The 21,172-nt window shown below is 42.9% G+C and overlaps 1 protein-coding gene across 1 annotated transcript; it reads right to left on the bottom strand.

The window, feature by feature from the left end:
* Window positions 1–12,866: 12,866 nt before the first annotated feature.
* Window positions 12,867–20,249, bottom strand: TM4SF1 (transmembrane 4 L six family member 1). The gene is made up of 5 exons (XM_006202792.4): window positions 19,975–20,249; window positions 18,441–18,530; window positions 18,188–18,333; window positions 15,616–15,796; window positions 12,867–13,727 (listed from the first exon to the last, which is right to left on the bottom strand). The coding sequence occupies exons 1-5, from the start codon at window positions 20,149–20,151 to the stop codon at window positions 13,713–13,715; spliced, it is 609 nt and encodes a 202-aa protein (XP_006202854.1). The 5' UTR covers window positions 20,152–20,249; the 3' UTR covers window positions 12,867–13,712.
* Between the last annotated feature and the right edge of the window lie 923 nt (window positions 20,250–21,172).

A 21,172-nucleotide genomic window follows, 5' to 3' on the forward strand; every position in this document is an offset into this window, starting at 1 on the left:
TCTATGAGCCATTCCAGCAAATTATCAAGTCTAAGAAGAGGGTGGTGGTGAGAACCCCCAATTCATGGCCGTTTGGTCAGATGTACAAGTGGCTCAGGACTAGCAACAGGCATCTGAAGTGGGGGCAGTCTTGGGGACCAAACCCTTAAATCGTGGGATCTGACACTAACGCCAGGTGGTTAGTACCAGAACTGCATTTAATTGTTTGACACCCGGTTGGCGTCCAGAGAATTGGAAAACTGATGGTTGATGCTGGAAAACACTCCCTATTTTGTCAAAATACATGTATGCTGGTTTTCACGTGCAGCTCTACTTTTGTGAAGAGAGCTGCACAGCTACTCTGTGCTGGGGCCAGGGCTGTGAGTGTGTCAAACTCCCGGCCATCCTGTGTGCACTGTCTGTCTCCCTGAAGCCCACACCCCTTCAAATGGGCAACACCCGCACCCCAGAAGCCCTCCACGTGCCCTTCCCTGCTCAGCCCATGTCTCCTTCTCGCTTCCCTAAAAGTAACCGTTGTCCTGACTTAGTAGTAATCCTTACTTTTCTTTACAGTTTTACCACCCAAGTGCATCCCCAAACACTGTAATTTAGTTTTGCCTTTTTGGGGTGAGGGAGGAGTGGGGTATTGGGGAAAGAATATGTCTTACACCAAAGAAGAAATCCTTACAGTGGGCAGTGGTTCCCAAGCTTTTCAGGGCAGTGGTTCTTAAGCTTGTATAAGCATCAGAATCTCCTGGTGGGTTCGTTCAAACACAGTGGGCTCGTGGGCTCCAGTCCTCTATGGGCTGGTTCACGAGATCTGGAGTGAGGACTGAGAATCTGCATTTCAAACGTGTCCCCAAGTGATGCTGATGACACTGAGCCAGGACGCAGTTTGAGGACTGCAATCTTAGAGTCCGAGGGGCTATAATCCAGGGCTGCCCTAAACTTATCTTAGAACAACCAGGCTTCTTATTTCCAATAAGACCTTGGAAATCAGGATTTGATGGCTCCAGAATTTTGAAATGCACCTGCTTATTCTTTTTAACATGCTGGCCGATGACAATTTGCTTAGCCAGTCCCCTTGTGCCACCAAAAGAGCCCACTTCTGAAATAACTGTGTGCTCTTTCTGTGTTTAGAGCTCCCATCCGGAGCCAAACCACTGCTGTACAAAGGTCAGAGAACTAGGGTGGCCAAGTTCTCTTGGGTGACTAGCCTCGAGAATTCGGATGCATTTCTTTCAAAAGCAAGGCTAGTGAAATCCTACGACTCTCCATTCTACGCACAGAAGCCGAAGGAAAGAACCTGACCTCCAGCCACACCAAACAGTCAGGCTCAAAGTGTTCTTTTCATTCCATTGGCCACTCCAGCTCCACTGCTGCATAAACTGAAGCTATGAGTTTGATGGTTGTACAAACCTAAGGGCAGACTCAATCTCTTCCAACAAAATTCATAGGAGGTAAAAAGGAAAACTGACATTTCTTCTTACTTTCTGTTGATCACTCAGTGTGCTGGGTATTGTGGCAGCCAGTCTCCAGGATGGCTCTCAGTGATCCCTGCCTCCTACGTTGTCCCCTCCCATCTCATACCAGGGTTGGTCAGTGTGACTAATAGAATATGGCAGAAGAGATGATATGTAACTTCCAAGCTTCCAAGATTAGGTATAAAAGCCTGCAGCTTCCATCTTTCCATCTCTGTCTCTGTCTCTAATCTCTCTCTCTTTGATGAGTCCAGAAGAAGCCAGCTGCCTTGTTGTAAGCAGCTCAGAGAAGAGGGCCACACTGCAAGGGACTGAGATTTCCTGCTGAGAGTCACTGAGTGATCTCAGATTTGGATCTTCCATCCCCCAAGTCAAGCTTCAGATGACAGCAGACCCAGATGACACTTTGCCTCATGAGCAATCCTGAGCTAGAACCTGAGCTAAACCATTACTGGATTCCTGGCCCCCGGAACCATGAAGAAAAAAAAATGTTTATGGCTTTAAGCTGCTAGGTTTAGGGGTAATCTGCTACACAGCAGTTAATAATAAATACAGGTGCTCTACCAATGATACCCCATGTGAGTTTCTAACAACCTGAGGGACTGTTCTTGTCACATTTCACTTGCCATCAATGTCAAGATACCCCGTTTATTCTATGAACCACTAAGAAAGGAAAGAAACACTGTTCAACCATGACAAGTCTTCACCTGTGAGATGTGTTCCAATATCATGTATGTTACAGTGTAACAGAAACACGCAACCTAGAATTGATAAAACACGTTATCTGCCTTTTAAGTCAGGCATTTCTTCTTGTGCACTGGAGGAATGAAAGTCTTCTCTTTCATCCCCATTATTTAGCTTTGTGTGGAGTAGCTACTTAGCACATGCCAGTTGAAAGGTTTTGTTTTGGCTAGGGAGGTCCACATGACTTCTAGGGCAAAGCTGGACTCAGCACAGATCTTGTTTTTAATTCTAGATCTATATGGGAAAATGTGAGAAGACGTAAGTTCTCCTAATTCTCACGTTAGTCAAAGGAAGGCTCCTTTCTGGATTCTTAATCAGCACGGTCCTGTACATTTCCTCTTGGTGATGTGCAAATGTACTGCATATGTGGCCCTTTAAAATCAGCCCAAGGCGGCTCCCAGTTCCTTAGAGGAGCTGACCTGAGTGTCCGTGCCAGCATTCTTGTGTGCGTTATCCAAGCCAGACATTATCACTCCCACTGGGCATATGAGAGAAGAGAAGCTAAGAGACATTAAGAAACTTGCTTAAGGTAACAACACTAGAAAGTGATGAAGGCTGGGGCTGGGATTCTGCTAAGCTGTTCTTACTGCTACCCCTCCCACATCACTGCACCTTCTCCAGAGAACAGTGGTGTGGCCTCTCTCCTGGCCTTAGATGATAGTCACAGTGAAGCAAAAAAGGCAACCAACTCTCAAGAGTATTCAGTGGCCTCTAAATATGCCTTTTACATGAATAGCTGATGTCTTTTATCATGGGAACACAGAATGTTTCATAAACATTAGCTCATTTGTCCTCACAGCACCAGACATTTTCAAACAAATGAGTTAATGTTTGCAGAAAGTCCTTGAGATTTGAAGACTATAGGCACAGTATGAAGGTACAGCATTGTTCCAAAGCTGAAACAGCTGTCACTGGGTCACAGCCTTGGAGAACTCTTCTATGAAAACGTCAGACCTTCCAAGTCGTGGAGATGGAGGCAGAAGCAAGCGTAGGCAGATCCAACAAAGACATCTCTGGTTTGGAGAGGAAGTAAATCTATGAAGCAGAGATGCTAAAGGGGAATCCATTGGCAACTCTGACGAATGACTGATGATTGCCTGATAAGTTGAGTGGAGAAGGCTCATTAGGAAAGAGTTCTGGGAGTGATTACTAATGTCTGCCATGAGCACAAGACTGGAGAGTTTAAAGCACATGTTCCAGGAATTTCCCTTATTGCTACAGATCTGTAATTCTTAATCTGGGCCACATATTGGAATCATCTGAAAGGATTTTAAAAAATACTAGTGCCCAGGCCTCAGCCTACACTGACTGAATCAGATTTCAGGGAGTGAGGCCTGGAAGTCTATATATTTTTTTGAGTGCTAGTGATTCTAATTGGCATCCAGGTCCAAGATCTACTACTGTGAGATTGTCACTTTCTAGGGCAGTGGTTCTTGGCCTTAACTGTATTGGGATTACATGGGTTGTATTAAAAAGTTATTGATGTCTAGGTTGCAACCCTGTGTGTCCTGATTTAACTGATCTGGGGGATAGCCTAGCCATTGGGAATTTCAAAAGCTATCAGGCAATTTTTTTTTTTTTTTACAGACAGAGCAGTTTTAGGTTCAATTTTAGCAAGTTTAAACAGAAAGTACAAAGGGTTCATTTCCCATACCCCTCTGCCCCCAAGCAGACACAGCCTCCCCCAGTATCAACACCCCCCACCGGAGTGTGCGTTTGTTACAGTGAGGAACCGACAATGAGGCGACGAAATCATTCAAAGTCCATTGTTTACACCAGGTTCACCCCTTGGTGTTGTACATTCTGTGGGTTTACATAACTGTATAATGACGGGAATCCACCACTATATAGTGACATACAGAGTAGTTTCACTGCCCTAAAAATCTTCTAATGCCCTCAGTCTATTCATCCCTCTCCCCCCTCAATCTTTTTACTGTCTTCATAGCTTTACTTTCTCTAAAATGTTATATATTTGGACTCACAGTAAATTTAGCCTTTCCAGACTTTCCTTTCCTTTCTTTCACTTAATAATATGCATGTGAGTTTCTTCCATTTCTTTTCATGGCTCGATACCCCATTTCTTTTGAGCACTGAACAATATTCCATTGTTAGGTGTACCACAGTTTATACATATCCACCACCTACCGAAGGATGTCTTAGTTGCTTCCAGGTTTTGGCAGTTACAAATAAATCTACTATAGACATCTGTGTGTAGGTTTTTGTGAAAATGTAAGTTTTCAACTCATTTGGGTATATACGAAGGAGCGTAATTGCTGGATTGTATACTAAGAGCATGTTTAGTTTTCTAAGAAACTACTACACTGTCTTCCAAAGTTGCATTCCCACCGCTATGACTGAGAGCTCCTGTTGCTCCACACCCTCACCACTGTTTGGTGCTGTCACCGTTTTGGATTTCGGCCATTCTAATTGGTTGGTAGTGGTATCCTATGGTTTAACTTGCAGTTCCCTCATGACATCAGATGTTGGGCATCTTTTCCCGTGCTTATTTGTCATCTGTGCATCTTATTTACTGAGGTGGATGGTCAGGTCTTTTGCCCATTTTTAAATCAGACTGTTTTCTTGCTTTGGGATTTGAGAGTTCTTTATATGTTTTGGATAATTGTCCTTTTTCAGATGTGTCTTTTGCAAATGTTTTCTCCCAGTCTGTGACTTGTCTTCTCATACTCTTGACAGTGACTTTCACACAGCAGAAAATTTCAATTTTAATGAAGTCTAGCTCATAAATTATTTCTCTCCTAGGTTATGCCTTTGGTGTTGTACTTAAAAACTCATTGCCATACCCAAGGTCATCTCGATTTTCCCCTATGTTATCTTCTAGGAGTTTTATAGTTTTGCTCTTTACATTTAGGTCTGTGATCCACTTTAAGTTAATTTTTGTGAAGAGTGTTAAGTCTATGTCAGCAGTTCATGACTTGGGTGAGGAAGAGGAAGGTGAGGCAACAATTAATGAGACTGATAATGTAACTCCTCTTCTATCTTTCTATTCATAGATCAAATATTAATATATGGAACACATAACTTTATAGTTTGCAACAAAGTTGCATTCCCACTGCTATGGTTAAATTAGCATATATGATCAAATTTAACCATCCCAATCATGATAGGCAGGTAGAGATAATATTATCATCTCCACTTTATAGGTTAGAAAACTGAGGCTCAGAGAGAAAAAGTGACTTGTCCAAGATCAACAGCCATAACCCAAATCCTGGATTCCTGAGTGAAACTCAGCATCCTTTTTATTGTTCTTCAGCTACGCAAATTTCTATGGTTCTTCACTTACTCAAATGTGCTTATCAAATAAAGATCCACCAGTAATAAATTCCCTATGGCATTAAAGAGGGAATGATTTCTAAAGAGTAAGAGAAGGGATCTTCAAAAAGGCAAGTGGAGAGAACTACTTGCCTGGTCTATGGAAATCGTTGTTTTATCTTCAGAAGCAGAGCTGATGGGAGAGTTTGAGGTGTGGAGCCATGAAAAGTGTGGTGCGCAGGGAGGGTCCAGGGAGCCTCTGCATCCCTGCCCATTCTGTCTCTCTACAGCCTGAGCCCCATTCTCCCATCTGGCATATCTCCACGAACCATCAAGCCCTGGTGTCCTCACCTGCGTAGGGAGCCCTGATGATGTGGACATGAATATTTCTCTCGTTATACAGGATGAGACTCACCATTGCCTCTAGTGTGATGCTCCCCTGGGCCAAGGAAACACCCAGTGGTTCACAGGTTACCTGACTCACAGGGCTCCCTGACCCTCTAGCCATGGACGCTGAAGACTGAGTCACCCAGCTTGCCTTTGCAGAAACTATTTACTAATATGTCACTTCATTTCTGTCCCTTCCCGACCTCAAGCTTTGCCTGCGGCACACCCACAGCATATCTTTACCCACTAAACCTCTACACCCATGCGTGAGAGGAAATATTGGCTGATGCAGATGGAAGTTGCTTCTCAACCTTTGCAGGGGTTTGTAGGTTACGTATACCACTGCCCACACTCACATACAAGCGCACCCTGTGATAAACTCAGAAATGGAGTTGGAGGGATGAAATGTCTCATAATTGGGTTGTTTACATCTCTGAAATTCTGTTGTCTCTCCCACTCAGAGAGGTCTCCGACTTGGAGACCAAAGCAGCTACAATAAAATTTTTTTTCTCCAAAATTATGACATTGGAAATCAGGGCTTCCCCCATAACCTAGGGAGCTGGATTGCTTAAAGGGCCCATGATGTTCTTGTATGGGAGCAAGGTCCGCAAGGGCGGTAGCCCTGCACACCTATCCCAGAGCAGAAGAAATGGACAGAGAACATACCAGCATTCCTGCCCGCTGAACAGGCAGCAGCTAACTATATTGAGAATTTTCTTTTCATCCTAAGCTCCTGGTTTTCATCGAAGGACTCCTCTGACCTCAACCCTCTCTTGTCATTTAACAAGTCGATCATATTTCCAACTCTGTGCTTTTCATCTGCTGTTCACTTTCTTTCCAAAGCTGCAGCTCCAAGATCTGCAATCTGGGAAGTTTTGAGTTAAACAAGTTTTTACAACAAGACTTGGAAACTGTTAATGTGTGTAATGAATTGTCAGGAAAATCTATGTGTGCTGTTTCTCAGACTTCTCCAAGGACGTCTCACAGGACAGCTGTTTCAGTTTAGAAGATGCTGATGAAGTCTCAGACAGGCTGCTGTCTCTTCCTCTAGTTTCTAGGTTGAATTGTGTCGCCTGCAAAAAAGATAAGCTGACGTCTGAATACCTAGCTCCTCAGAATGTGACCCTATTTGGAAATACAGACTTTATAGAGGTAATCAAGTTAAAAAATGGAATCATTAGGGCAGGCCCCAATGCAATACAACTGGTGTCCTTATAAAAAAGGGAAATTTGGACTCAGACGTGCACAGGACGATGTGAAAAGACACAGGGAGAAGAAGGCCTTGCACAAACCCGGAAGTGCCTGAGGCTACCAGAAGCCAGGTGAAAGGCCCAGAGCAGCCCTTCAGAGGGAGCAGGACCCTGCTGACCCCTTGATATCAAACTTCTGGCCTCCAGAACTGTGAGACAGTAGTTTCTGCTGTGGTAAGCTGCCCAGTTCGTGGTGCTTGGTTGCGGCAGCCCTAGTAAACTGATGCACCCCCAATGTCCATTTTTTCAGCTGCGTGGTAGGCAAGTCAGAGTCACTTTTTTCTCTCCGTTTCTTAACAAATTTTTCAAACATTTTCCTAATAAGCTTAAAAATAACAAAAATACCCATTCTTCTCTTTTTCCATTGTAATAGAAGTATCCATTTTTAGCTAGGCAAATGGCCAGCTAAGCTAAAGTTCAGCAAACTCTTTCTTTAAAGGACCAGCTAGTAAATATTTAAGGCTTTGTGGGACAGATATGTTCACTGTCCCAACTGCTCAGTTCTGCCATTGTACCTGAAAAGCACCCATAGACAGTATGTAAGCAAGTGAGTGTGGCTGTGTTCCCATGACTCTAGTCACAAAAACAGACAGCAGAGCAGACTGGCCCATGAGCCATAGCTTGCTGACCCCTGATTACGAGCACCTGCTACATGCCAGGCTCTACTCCAGGAGCTGGGGATGCAGAGTGAGCAGCACAGTCAAGGCTCTGCCTCTTGGAGTTTGGAAAATCTTGTTGTCAGCTGTGTCTTCAGCACCCTGTGCAGTGCAGGGCACACAACGTGCAGTCCAGAAATATTGAACAGTGAGTGATTGACAATCCCCTGGCGGGGTTGCTAGGCCAATGAGATGCTAACTAAAGCACAACAAAAGAATCTCCATTGGTAGTTTGAATCCTTAACAAGGTAAAACCAAACAAACCTACATTAATAGGTTCTTATATGCACCAAAAACCACGTACAAGAATGATCATAGCAACCTGTTTCCTGGAAACAACCTAAATATGCATTCATAGAACTATGGGTAAACACACTGTGGTACATTCAGACAATGGAACACTATACAGCAAATGAAATCAGCAAACTACTGCCATATGAGACAACACACATGACTCTCAAAAACATTGCAAACTGAAACCATCCCCCTCAGCTTGGACACAGAGGACTGAAACCATAAACCACTCCAAGGCTCACTGTCTGTCGTGATGTGATCATTCCACAGTCTTTGCTATCATAGCTTTACTACTCCAGGATGCTGTTGCCCAGGAAAATAACTTTATTGTTCATTATCAGAACTTCTGGAAAGACATCTCTTCAATAGAAACATCAACAGTTTACATCTTGAGAGTCTGTGCACCTCTCACCTCAAAATCCTTGCTTTGCTGTTCCCATCAATCCTAAAAGATATCATAATCCTTATTAATCCTGTTGAAGCCTTCCCATCAAAAGACTCACCTTAAACCAGAATCAAAATCTCAAATTCAACTTTTTCCCTCCCTCTCCGACACGCTACCAAAGCTCCTTCACGGTGGTGTTCTCCCAAAATGGCAGGAAGCAATGCACCCAGCTTTGTCTTACAAACAGATTATTCCGGTAGTATTTCTGGAGCCAGCATTCAATAGCTTAATGTTTAGTGAGAAAAACCAGACACAAAAGAGAACATGCTTTATGAATCAATTTATATTAAGTTCAGGAAAAGGCAAAACTAATGTGTGCGAAGGGAAATCAGAACTGTAGTTACTCTGGGGGAGTGTAGTGGTAGTGGGGTGCCTGTTGCCTGCAAGGGGACCTGAGAGAGGTTTCTGGGTGCTGGACATGTCCTGGCTTTTGATCTCCATGGTGATGACATGTGTATAAACATATGTAAAACTTACTGAGTTATACATTTTTCTGTGCATTTTACTGCCTGTAAGAAAAGTGGTTTTTAAAAGATTTTTAAATGTTCAAAAATGTAATAGGTGTCAGAGATCATGGGGAGAGCTGACTGTAGTTTTAGAACAACTGTATTAGTCAACGGGTTTCCTTAAACAACATGGAGTTGGGTATTCAGAGAGAGCCCAACCTGGTGGCCTTGGTTTTGGTTTCAAACCATCCTAGGCTTTGTCTACATCTGAGACATGACGGGTCATTGCAATTGGCCCTGAACCCTGCACATGAATCAGTGATTATTTGTACACATGTAACAAAGAGGGTTGTGGTGAGAATTAGCAGGTGGAATACTTCACACAGAATCTTCCACTCCCAGGATGCAACTTGTGAATATAAACATCTTGAAGTAGCCCCTCTTGGGGAACTAGAGTGTTTCTCCTTTAAAGACCTGGTGTGTGGAATAGGGCATAGGGGGGTTCACCACCTCTTTCTCTATTTTAAGGATTTAGCTACATCAGTCAAGATTACATCCAGAGTTTTGTGTCTATAAAACTGGGAGAAAGGGCGGTGTAGATGGTTTCCATTCTCATTGTTTGACATTCACCCGTATTGTCTCATTTGCATTAGTCGTTCTTTTAAAATGCTATGTAGTACAGAAGTGTGTGTGTTTGTGTGGTGAGTGTGTGTGTGTGTGTGAGAGAGGGGGGGTGGGGAAAGAGAGGAAGAAAGAGAGATTGATTGATCATTTCCAGAAATTAACATGAAGTCTAGCTCCAGAAAAGCCTAGTAGACTTCTGTCACTGCAGAGTCATCAAAATAAGTATCTAAATTGACAAATATGCACACACAAAAATATTTCACGTGAAAAGGGAAGGAGGAACAGTTTGTACCCGCCGAGGGTGGGTGACTCCATTTCTCTCCTTGTTAAGACACGTTGGACCATTTTCACAAACCAGGCTGGGCCAACCCCTGTAAACCCACTCTGTTGTTAAGCCTTCTCTCCACTCAGAAAAGTAAAATGAGAAAAATTCAGGCTTTGCTACAAAATGCCCTGATAAAGGGCCAGTGCTCAAAGTAAAGATATTTCATTACTATCAGTTTTTAAGTGAAAAAAACAGATACGTATCTGATGTTTATAAAAATACCATTTAGTTGTTAGACTAAGTAGATACTATGTCCCTACATTTCCCAAACACAGAGCGGGAATTACGGCCTCTCCATAGTATTTTTAGCCTGTGGTTCCTGCCTGTCTCACCTGGCCCATCCCTCTGCCTAATTGCAGACACAATTATTCTCCAGTGTTTACCATAGAAGGACTCCTCTGTTCACCCACAAGAACAATGGTTTTCTCATACACTTGGGGAGTTTCCTTTAGACTGCGGGCTGCTCCCTGAATGATTTTAGGACTGAATCTTTCTTTTCTCGTTTTTGTTTTCTCTCCAAAAGTCATCTGTGTTTATTGGAGACACTTCAGTGAGTATAGATAAGCAAAATCTATCAAAACAAAAATCACCCAGAATCTCATCCAAATTACTTTTTAGCATATATATACATATGTTATGAATATAAATACGTGTAATTTTTTATTGCGCTGACTACATTTTATCAAACCAGTTCCTCGTTGTCTGACATTTAGGCTGTTGTCATTTCATTTGGTATAAACAATGTTCCCAAAATTACCCCTGGAAACTGAACATACTTGATGATTCTCTTAAAATATTTTTCTAAAAGTAAAAATACTGGGTCAAAAGGATGGGCAGACTTTATAGATTGTTGCTTTTCTGAAAAATTGCACCAAATCCCAGGCTTGGAAACACAATCCAGGAGACCTCACACACATACAAAAACCAAACTGTAGTGAAGATACCATTCCATCAGTTTCCTTAGATCTCAATTCAAGAGCTTGCTTTACTGTAAGGGGTGATTGCAAAATTTGGTAATTACTGTAAAAATGACACTCAGAGGGAATTATCTAACCTTGAGGCCATGTGTGCTATTCAGGTGATTCAGATTCTACAGGAATTTTTGTTTTTATGTTGCCAGGTGATAATGAGCTGTCTGGGTACAACCCCCGAGGAAATTCCCGGCCAAATTGAAGGGGTTAGAATATTGCAGACCGAGGGTGTGAGCCATGAATAGAAATAAACCAGGACAGAAGGGAATTCGTGTCAGCTATTTCCTCCGGACAGTGGCAATGTCTACTGCTAAGAAATTTACAAACTAGGGGAGACTTAGAGTCCCTCAAATTTGGACTCTGGAAAGGGGACGATTGAGGGTCACAGGGGACTGTCAAATGGGACTCTCACTGTTCGGCGGGTGAAGAGTCTGAGTTCCAGCGCTGGTGGGGACAACACCCCAGCACCGGGGCAGGGGCAGCCGAGGAGTGGAGGGGCCAGGGGAGAAGTGGGTTTTTGTGTTAGACTGACCCGGGTTCAATGATAGCTTTTTTACTTGCTAAAGAGGTAGCCTCGGGCTTAACCTTAACCTCTGTGGGACTACTTCACCTCTCTGATCTTTGACTCTGTTAAGTGGAGACAAGTGCCTCCTTCTAGGTCTATTGAAATTTTTCAGCATAGAAACTTGAGTATGGTAATTGACACAGAGATGAACTCAATAGTTATTACTACTATCATGGATAATAATTATTATCACCTTCTCTTCTGAGGATAACTTTAGGGGAAAAAAGTGCTTATGACCGGTCATTATGCCTCTTCTTTGGATCCTCTGTTGCAAGGGTTCTTAACCTGATGTCCCAGAGCTCCTAAGAGGCCCATGGATAGATATCTGGAGGGTGGGGGGTTAAATTGGATGGGAAAAAAAATTTGCCATTGTTTTTATTAACCTCTAATGAAAATTTAGTGTTTCCTTTTTTTATGACAGCATGCAGCAAATCACAGCAGTGTGAGCAATACCGACCATACTTTGGTCAACAATACAAAATTACTTATCTTTTCATATCACAATAAAATTGTTGCACATACCTCAAAATACTTCAATTGGAATCATATTTCAAAAGCACAGTAGTTCTTAGATCCTCGACTCATCAGCCCACTGCTGGAGCACATGTGATCACTGTTTTCCTGTCTGCAGATGTTGGCGTGGTGGAACTGGCCACCAAGACAACTATATTATAATTAAATATTCAGATATATTGGTTCACTTTGTCATCCTATGCCCTTTGTTTTATGCATTTTAAACAATATTCTTCACTGGAGTTCGTAAGCTTTGATGGAGGCACAAGAAAGATGAGAACTCTTCAATTAGGAGACCTCACTCTCAGGAGGGGCTCTGCTAACTCATAGGTAGGGGAGCTTTTGGGGGGGTGCGGGGGAGTAATTAGGTTTATTTACTTATTTACTTAAATGGCGGTACTAGGGATTGAACCCAAGACCCCATGCATGCTAGGCATGTGCTCTACCTGAGCTATACCTCTCCCTAGGGAACTTCTTTGTGAACTCACTTGTCTATTGTGCTGGCCAAAAGCAGACAATTTCTTAGACAATCCCCGGTCAGGGGATCTAGACAATCTAGGTCAGGGGATCCTGTCACTTGAGAGGGGCTCCCTCTGTACAACAGATGTAAAACATCAAGAGAGAAAATGTCTGTGACCTTCCCCAGGAGCCGGATGTCTGGAGCACCCAGTGGAAAGGAAAGTTGCCCAACTAGAGTGATGGCCCCAAGGGATGGTAGAGCAAAGTCAGTGCATGGCCAGCTGAGGAGGGCAAACAAGGAGAGGATGCAGAAGAGAAAGTGGAATAAAGAAGCCAGAAGAACAAAGCCCTTAGCAATAGGGGCTGTACAACCTGCAGACTGAAAAAAAAAAAAAAAAAAAGCACGGAGAAAAAAGGAGGAACTTGAAACAAAGGACAATGAAACTAAACAACACAATGGTAGTGAATACTTTATTTTGTTGTATTTAAAACAAGCAAATTTGGAGGGAGTATTTCCTCATGGTCCCCCTCCCCTTCGCCCCCATTTTCCCATGATGCTGATCAACTGCTTTATTCCATTTCCCATCTTTCTTCTTGTCCAGTTATCCAGGCCTTTCCCTTTTTAAATACATGATCCTTAGTCTTGTCTTTGAAGGACAAAGAGCTTCCCATGTGTTAGGAAAATGTAGAGTCTGGCAGTCCCTGTAACAACTCGCCGTATTGCATGTTCTGACTCGTTCGTTTGGCTTCGAGCATTCGCAATCCGTCCTCCGACTCTGGGGAAGTATCTGTCTCTTTCAGAACACGAAACAGTTCAAAAGGCCCCTTGCTAGAGATTTGCAGGCATATGACTGGGAAACACCATATAAACAGTGAGAAAATAAATCTTTTCAGGTGGTCAGATTTTTCTCCTCCATGGTCTTACGAAAAGCAACTAGAAATCTTTCATTTAATAAACACATGCACATATAAATATATACAATAGCCATTGGAATGTGGTATTTATCCTTGTAATGTTTCTCAAAAACATTACTTCAGACCAGAGTTTATCTCAGATAGTCTGAGAACTGTCACTCAGTAGACTACCTCCAGACTGTGTTTTATTTTCTAATTCCTAAAAAAGTTTGATTGCTACGTTCGAACACTGACAACACGTGAGGATGCCAGTCTTTATACACACTTATAAAAGTAGAACATGTGGCGTATAATACACTAGTACAAAGTTTTACAAATTAATACAAGTAAAATATATAAATTACAGTGACATCAGGGAAGATTGTGGTTGTGTCTTGGAGTGGTTCTCTCAGCAGTCGTATTGCTGTAATGAAAATGAAATATGCATCAGGTTCTGTGCAGGCTTAACAAACAACAATGACATTTCAGTGCTTTACATTCCTGTTTTTAGCAAGCATAAAGCAGACTGGTCTCAGCTTCAGCAGCGGTTTGGGGAACAACACTGGGAGCTTAGACGATGCTCACAAAATGTTACCTAATCATACCAGACCATTGTCCTTCCCAAGTGAAAGCTGCAGAAAGGGTTCATGGAAACCACAGCTTACAATGCTTGGTTGGCTTTGAATATACTCGGCGTGGGTTTTTAATCTCAGGGTTTTAAGAGCTAATGCCATGGGAGTTTTATAATGGAGCCGGCTCAGCATTTGAATGAAATGCTTCCAAGTTACAGATTTGACTCAGGTACACTGAAAAGCTTGCTCTTTGAAACAGTCTTTTGTCTTACAAACAAATGTAACAGATCTGCCCTGCAGTGTCTGGGAAGAAGCCATCCCTACTGAGACTCACATGGGAAACCCAGTGGGACTACTGGTCCTCACCCCCACCCCCCGCCCCTGAACTCAGAGGAGAGTATCATTCTGCCAAACCACTACAGCAATTTTGGGCATTGACACATTATGCCTGTCCCCAAAATGCACAAGCACTGAAGTCCATCTAATTTAAACTCTGCCTTGTAGGAAATTCAAGGCTAAAAATAGATTATTTTACAGTAATCCCAGGAGCACTCTCCTCTGCCTCTCCCCAGCCATACTGCCTGGAAACAACTCCATATTGAAGGTTTCCCACTCTTGTTTTCTTGGAAATTTGGCAGGCCCCCAAGGCAATTATTAATCTTGCTGTGCTGGCCTGATAAGGAAAACTGGATTTTTATTTTAACTTTCCCTCAAAAATGATAGAAAGTTTCCATTTATTTACAGCTGAGTTTTTCACGGTAGCAATGGGCTTTTAGTTTTCATTAGATTCTGCCTGATTTTCAAAGAAAGTTCAGAAACCTTGAGCCAGTGGAGTAAATGGTCAGGAAAATACAAATTAAATAAGGATTGTTTCCCTAATCCTCTTTTATAGAATAAGACATAAAACAAAGCCCTTGAAATTGGACCCAAACTGGACTTCCATCAGTTCAGTGATATATGTATTTTAGGGGAATATAGGAACAAGAACTTTCCCGGCTGCTAACAAATGCATATTTCTCTTCGAAATCATATCCCCAGGAAACAAGTGCTTCCTGGTTTTCTTTCACAGTGAAAGGCTTTGAACGAACTGCTATTCAAAGGCTGCTAGTGATTCTCTAAGCTTAACTGTTGGGACATTATTGTGACTCCTTATCAGGAAGGAACCGCAGAAAACCCAACAGAACAGCATGTGTTGTTGTGCACAGGTTAAGAGCAGGTGCTGTGGCATTAAATGACCCAGGGTTTGAAGCCTGTTGCTTCCTGATGAAATGATTTTAGAAGCATTGCTTCATCTCTGCGTCACAGGCTCATCTGACACCGAGGCTGAGCGCAATGCCTAGTGCAATGGATGTTGCCTGTTATTTGTGTGTATCATTTAGCGGCACAAGAACAAGCAAAGAGAAGGCACTTCTTTCGCGTCTCTGCAGCCAGAGCAGGGGTAGTAAAAGGGGTACTAGGTTAGGTCCTGAAGGGGCACTTTGTCTCTGGGTGAATGACATTTTCTTATATACAGAGAGCAACTGCAAAGAACCAAGATAACCCAGTGATTGTCACACTCAAGGAAGCTTACTACTGAGAGCAAAACAGAATGCTGTAAATATTTTGCTGCGAAGATGATGTAGGAATAAACGCTGGTAGGTTGGGGGGATTTTGCCCTTTTTCTCTATGATGAGCACAATGATGCCTGGTGGTAACTGAATACCCGAGGGCCAGGCTTTGACATTTCCCACAGCTTCTTACCTGTTGGCGAGAGCAGCAATAGCCACATATGCCTCCAAGCAGTCCATTTATTACTTGAATGAGACACAAGATAAATTCAATTCCACCAAGTGCCAAGAGGATAGAAAACAGAGAGACATTCCATTCCACCACGTGCTTGGGTTCCTTGCACTGGGACCATGTGGAGCTATCCAGAAGGTAGCTGGGGATAAAAAGAGAAACTTTGACACACGGTCACATCCACGGGGGTCTCATAAGCCTACTTTTTGTACAGTGTTTTGTCATTCAGAAAAAATGAAATATATTCACTCAGTGACTTAGATTCTTCTACACCAAGTCATTCCACAAAATGAAGAATTCAGCCCAGCTCTCGTTGCAATGAAAAACATAAAATTCCACAAAGATTATCGAGCACTCAGTGTGAGTTAGACCTGGTGCCAAGGCTGGGGATATAATGGCATGGACTCTGTCCTGGAAGAACAGAGCTTAAGAGAAGAACTAGCAGGCAATGTCAATTTGACAAGTTCACTGATCAGGTAAACCCAGTGTCAAAGGGCCGCGGAGGAAGGACACCTTCCTTAGGCCAGAGAGAACAGCTGCATATGTGTGTCTATTCCACAGGTCTGAACTCCATAAAGGCAGGAACCAGACCTACTCATCATTGTATATCCAACCCCTAGACCAGTATTCGCTAAGTAACACATTTTAAAAGTAATTAAATAACAATCCATTGTCACTTTGTGAAATGTTGGCAAACCATACTGGGTCACTATTTGAATATATTATATGTATTCATTCTTAATGAGATAGGGTTCAATCAGCTGGGAAAATCTAGGCTTGACTTAATTCCACAAAGAGGTCTGCTGTAATTCTTTCCTTATCACTTCTTCCTGCCACAACTGATTAAAGGGACTGGGAATTAGAGGCCTAACTTTGGAATGGTTCACTGAGCCAGTCAGAAATTTAATTCATTGATTTAAAAAAATTAAAAGTCTGTGTTTCTGGTCCTGTATTTCTACATATAAGTGGAACAAAAATCCATAATTTCAAGGAACAGTGGGAAAAATTCAAGGAAAAATTCTTTGGCCCCAGTTGGCTATTGAGGAAAAAAATCACTGGCTTGTTATTCCCATATTGAAATCTCTGGACAAGTGGAAATGAGGAATGACATAGACGCTTCTTGCAGAAGCTGGAGTGGGTCACGGGAGGGAAGGGCTCACAGTCAGCTCTAAAAAGCATTTAGTGATACTCTCACCTCTCCACGGATTTCAGCTGCGTTAATCTTAACTTTTTTAAAGGTGGGTTTATGCAGTAGTTTGCATGTTTGTGCATACATGAATAATCAGTTTCAACTGGTACATTCAGTGTGTTCTGAACAAAGTATGAAAAGTATGTTCTGAAAAATCACGATCAATAGCAATTGTGAACACCAAAATTTCAAACTCCTGTAAGTGTTGATTTTCCTTCAGAGTGACCATTGAGCTGTCCTCATTGTGAACTAGTAGTTAACTCTGACAGTTAACAATGGCAATGCTCACCGTGTGTCAGCTTCTGCGACAAATACTTTACATAGAGTATCTTATTAATCCTCCTGACAACTGCCATTGGTTTTATTTTACAGATGGAATAACAGAGGTGCAGAAAGCTCAGTTCACTTTTTCTTGGTTACTGAGAGAGTAAATGCAGAGCTGGGGTTGAACACGGGTCTAATTCCATGTCCATGATGTCATGACCTCACTATGTGCTAAATAATTCATGGTGGGACAAACATTCTTGAGAATATAAGAGCAATTCAAATTCATTATTCGTATTATCTTCACTCATGAATCTCATGACTAAACTGTCCATAATCCAAAACAGGATGTCATTCGTTTATGATTATGTACATCGGTTTTTATCACTACTTCTGTTCTTTTCTCAGTAATAGGTAAGACATGAGTGCCAACATAAAGCAATGGAGCCACGTAAATTTCCTGATGTTAAAAGTCATAAATAAGATCTATCTTACACAGCCTGGTCATTTTAAATAAAGGGTGTGCTATGCATAGTTATTATGCTATATGTGCATATGTTTGGGGGTTGGGGGTAGTAGGATTTACCTGAGCTTTGGTTAAATTCATATAGTTTTCATCCATATTATACACAGATCCCCTAATACTTTCTTAGAAAGTAGTAAAATCAGCCAATTGTGCTGGCATAGTATACACACCATATAAGCACAACCTTTACAGCCAGGCTGCCTGGGTTCAAATCCTGACTGCCATGTCTTAGCAAGGGGAGTCTTTGAATAAGTTATTTCATCTCTCTGTGCCTCTGTTTCCTCATCTGTAAAATGGGAGCAACAGTGGAAGTCATCTCATAGGATTATCATGAGGACTGAGTGGGTGAATCCACTAAAAAGCTTCTCCAGGTCAGGGACAGAGCCTCCATCCTGCCACACCCAGTGCCTAGATTGTGCCTGAGTCCCTGAGAATAATAAAACTGGTTGAGTGGATAGATGAATGGATGATTGATACTTTTTCGTTTGATGGGTTTAGCACTATACACACGTGGTGGATAAGAATGTGCCGCCGGATGGGGGACCATCACTTACTGCCCCTCCGTGTTGGCAAAGGTGTAGTTCCACTGGCCGGTGTTATCAAGGCACACTGGTCCTTCCGCTAAGCCCAGCGCTGCCACGATGACGCAGTAGCCAGATCCTGTGATTCCAACGAGAGCAGCCAGGATAGAAGACAGCATCTACGGAAAGGAGAAACCCCGGGAGTGAGGCGCGCTGCGTCCACGGCTGCGCCGCGGGAACCCCCTCCCCACCCCGCACCCCCGCGCCCCGGAGCCGGAGGACCTACCGAGCACCTCTTGCCGCAGTTTTCGTGGCCGCTGCAGCCGCAACAGTCATCCTGCTCCAGGCCGATGAAGACGAATGCCGGCAGGAATATCTGGTTAGAAAACAGGCAAGCTGAAGTCACTGTCTTTCCCCAGGCCCAAAAGGGTCAGTCAGGCTAAGCATTTTGGGGTAAAATACTTTTCTTTGTGACACGGCTGAGTGTCTTTGGATTAGGTGGACCAAGAACCTCAAAGAATGTAAAACCCTGAGGAGGAAAAACAACCTCTCAGTGTAATATCCGCTTGTTTTCATGTAATGTTTCACATTACGTAGGGTCAGGGCGCAGTGCGAGAAGTAAAATAATCCCCTGTGAATGTGTTTATCCCGTAAGCGTTCACAACGTAGTTTCAGAAACAAACTCTGGTTCGAAACTATTAAGGCCTGTCTTTAAATCTGTTTGTTTGTTTTTGTTTGTTTTCCCTTGTAAAGCACAGAAGATAACAACAAATCTTTAACAGAATAACTGAAACTTTTTTCATAAGCAGGAGAGATGAAAGCTGTGTATACTCAATGTGATCTGCTTCTTTGAAAATACCACCGCACAGTTGTAGCTTCACAATAAAACTCTTAAGGTAAGTTTGAAATACTTAGAGTTCAAGATCAAAAGAAGTTTAAACCAACACAAAGTTGTATTAAAGATGAATCATTATGTTAGCATGGATAGCAATGCTCAAATTCAAAGTTGAGTTGCCATGCCAGAAGTAGTATATTAAGTTTAAATACCCTTTATCTGACTAAGAAAAATACTCTTTACGGTATTAGCAATTCTTTCAAAATTCTCAATCCCAGCGTTTCTAAGTGGCAAACTCAAGTTTGTCCACATTCTTTCCATGCTGTGGTTAAGGCTAATACCTTCAGCTCCCAGGTTGGCAGGCAAATTCCTCTCACTTCACTTATAAGCAAACTTTGGGGAAAAAACCCCAATACATTCCACTATTAGCTTTAGACACTGATTTGCTGTGAACTGAAGGATTTTTCCTAAATGCCACACCCCAGTCTTACATAAAGGAGAAAATTTATAGTTCTTTCTAAATAGCCATGCACTCACAATTCATTATTTTGCCCTGTCACAGACACTTGAGAATAAACAGCAAAGAATTTAGATCCAAAATTCCATTGATTTAGACAGAGAACCAGCCGACCCCTCCGAGCTCCCCAGAGCCCAGAGCAAATGTTCAATGAGTGCCAGCTCCAGTGCCAGAAACTCTCTGGTTTCTCAAATCTGATTTAAAAGCTATTTTCTGTTTCAAGCTGTAAAGTAAGAGAGTTTAGCAAAAAGGGAGTTCACTTTTCCTTGAAAGGGGATTTTGTAAAACATCTAATCAAATGAATACACTATACGTAAATCTCAACTTGCATATAATCTGCTTTCAAAAGAAGAATGAACAAAAATCCTGGATTTGGAAATATGCTTTAGAGAAACTTTTCTATGAAAACAGCTTGTTTAACAGGAGAGCATTTCTTTTTTAAGGTTGAAATCATTCTGAACGACTTACCAGCACGCCCCCTCCTATGATGCCAGAGAAGAACCACACAAAGCGGCTGAGATGGTCTCCCGATGCGTACTTTGTTTCCCCATTGGGAAAGTAAAGCAGAATATTAGCTACAATGCAGAGGACGGCGAGCCACACCAGGGAGTGTCCGATGCATCGCGCGCATTTCCCGTAGCACATGGTGGTGGAGTTCAGCTTTTCACCCCTTCACTCTGATGGCCCAGATCAGATGAGAGCGTGCCCGTCTGTAAAGAAAGCAAAAGCAATTCTCAGTTCATCCCTGCAGCCTCTTAAATACTCTGAGTTCTTAGTCACCGGGTGGATGAGGTCCTTGGCTTTCATTGGTCCCGACTGCAGGCTCCGGGTGGGGTTGGGGAGAGCTGGGGGAGTGTCCCGCCCGTCACATGAAATCCTTGGGACAAGCGAAACCAGGGGCAGGACGTGAGAAACAGCCTCAGTCATAGGCAAGAAGGAAAATGATTAATCCTCAACAAGGAATTCAGTGTGTAACTCCTTCATGGGATGGAAAAACAAAATCAACAGGAAAGCCTAATACAACTTCCCAGTAAGTGCCAAGCGTCCGCAGGGTGACAGCCCTTGTTGAGGCTTTTGAAAGACAGTAGGCTGTGATTTTACTCCTCGTAGCTGTCTGGACGGCAGCCAGTCTGAGGGCTCTGTGTTCACTTCCACCTCTGCGCTGATTTAATCCGAGACCTGGGGCAAGTCTCCTGAGCTCTGAGCTCGTTTCCTTGTCTATTAAAGGCAAGGTGTCCGAGCCATCTCACACAGATTTAAGGAGGCTGTGGAAAATGACCCAGCTGCCTTGTCTCCCCTGCTTTTAGTATGCTCTGCAGGACGGCACCTACTGTCCAGCCTTCCCGGACATCTGCCTCCGAAACAAATCTGGCACCAAAACAAAGGTGGCATTAGTCAACACAAAGGGCTCGGGCACCTTTTGATTCCTGAGGCTTGCTGTCAGGAGAAGTGATGCCAGGAAGGGCCAGAGGAGACCTAAAGCCTAGGGGAAGGATAAAGAGAAGCAAAAGAAAGAGAAAGAAAGGAACAGATGAGAAAGGAACTTGGCAAACAGAGTAGGGAAACAAGATGGAGAGAGCCCAGAATGACTGGGAGAAACACACGTGGCTGAGGAGGGCATGGGGCGGGAGGCAGTCCACCAGCCAGACCCCAAGATGAGCTGTCG

Source organism: Vicugna pacos, chromosome 1, assembly GCF_048564905.1.
Source record: "Vicugna pacos chromosome 1, VicPac4, whole genome shotgun sequence".
NCBI lineage: Eukaryota > Metazoa > Chordata > Mammalia > Artiodactyla > Camelidae > Vicugna > Vicugna pacos.

Coding starts and splice junctions, on each gene's coding strand:
- TM4SF1 (XM_006202792.4), bottom strand. CDS start 20,151: ATGTGCTACGGGAAATGCGCGCGATGCATCGGACACTCCCTGGTGTGG. Junction 18,334..18,440: donor ACTGCGGCAAGAGGTGCTCG/GTAGGTCCTCCG, acceptor TCCTTTCCGTAG/ATGCTGTCTTCTATCCTGGC. Junction 15,797..18,187: donor TTTGCCAACACGGAGGGGCA/GTAAGTGATGGT, acceptor TTTTATCCCCAG/CTACCTTCTGGATAGCTCCA.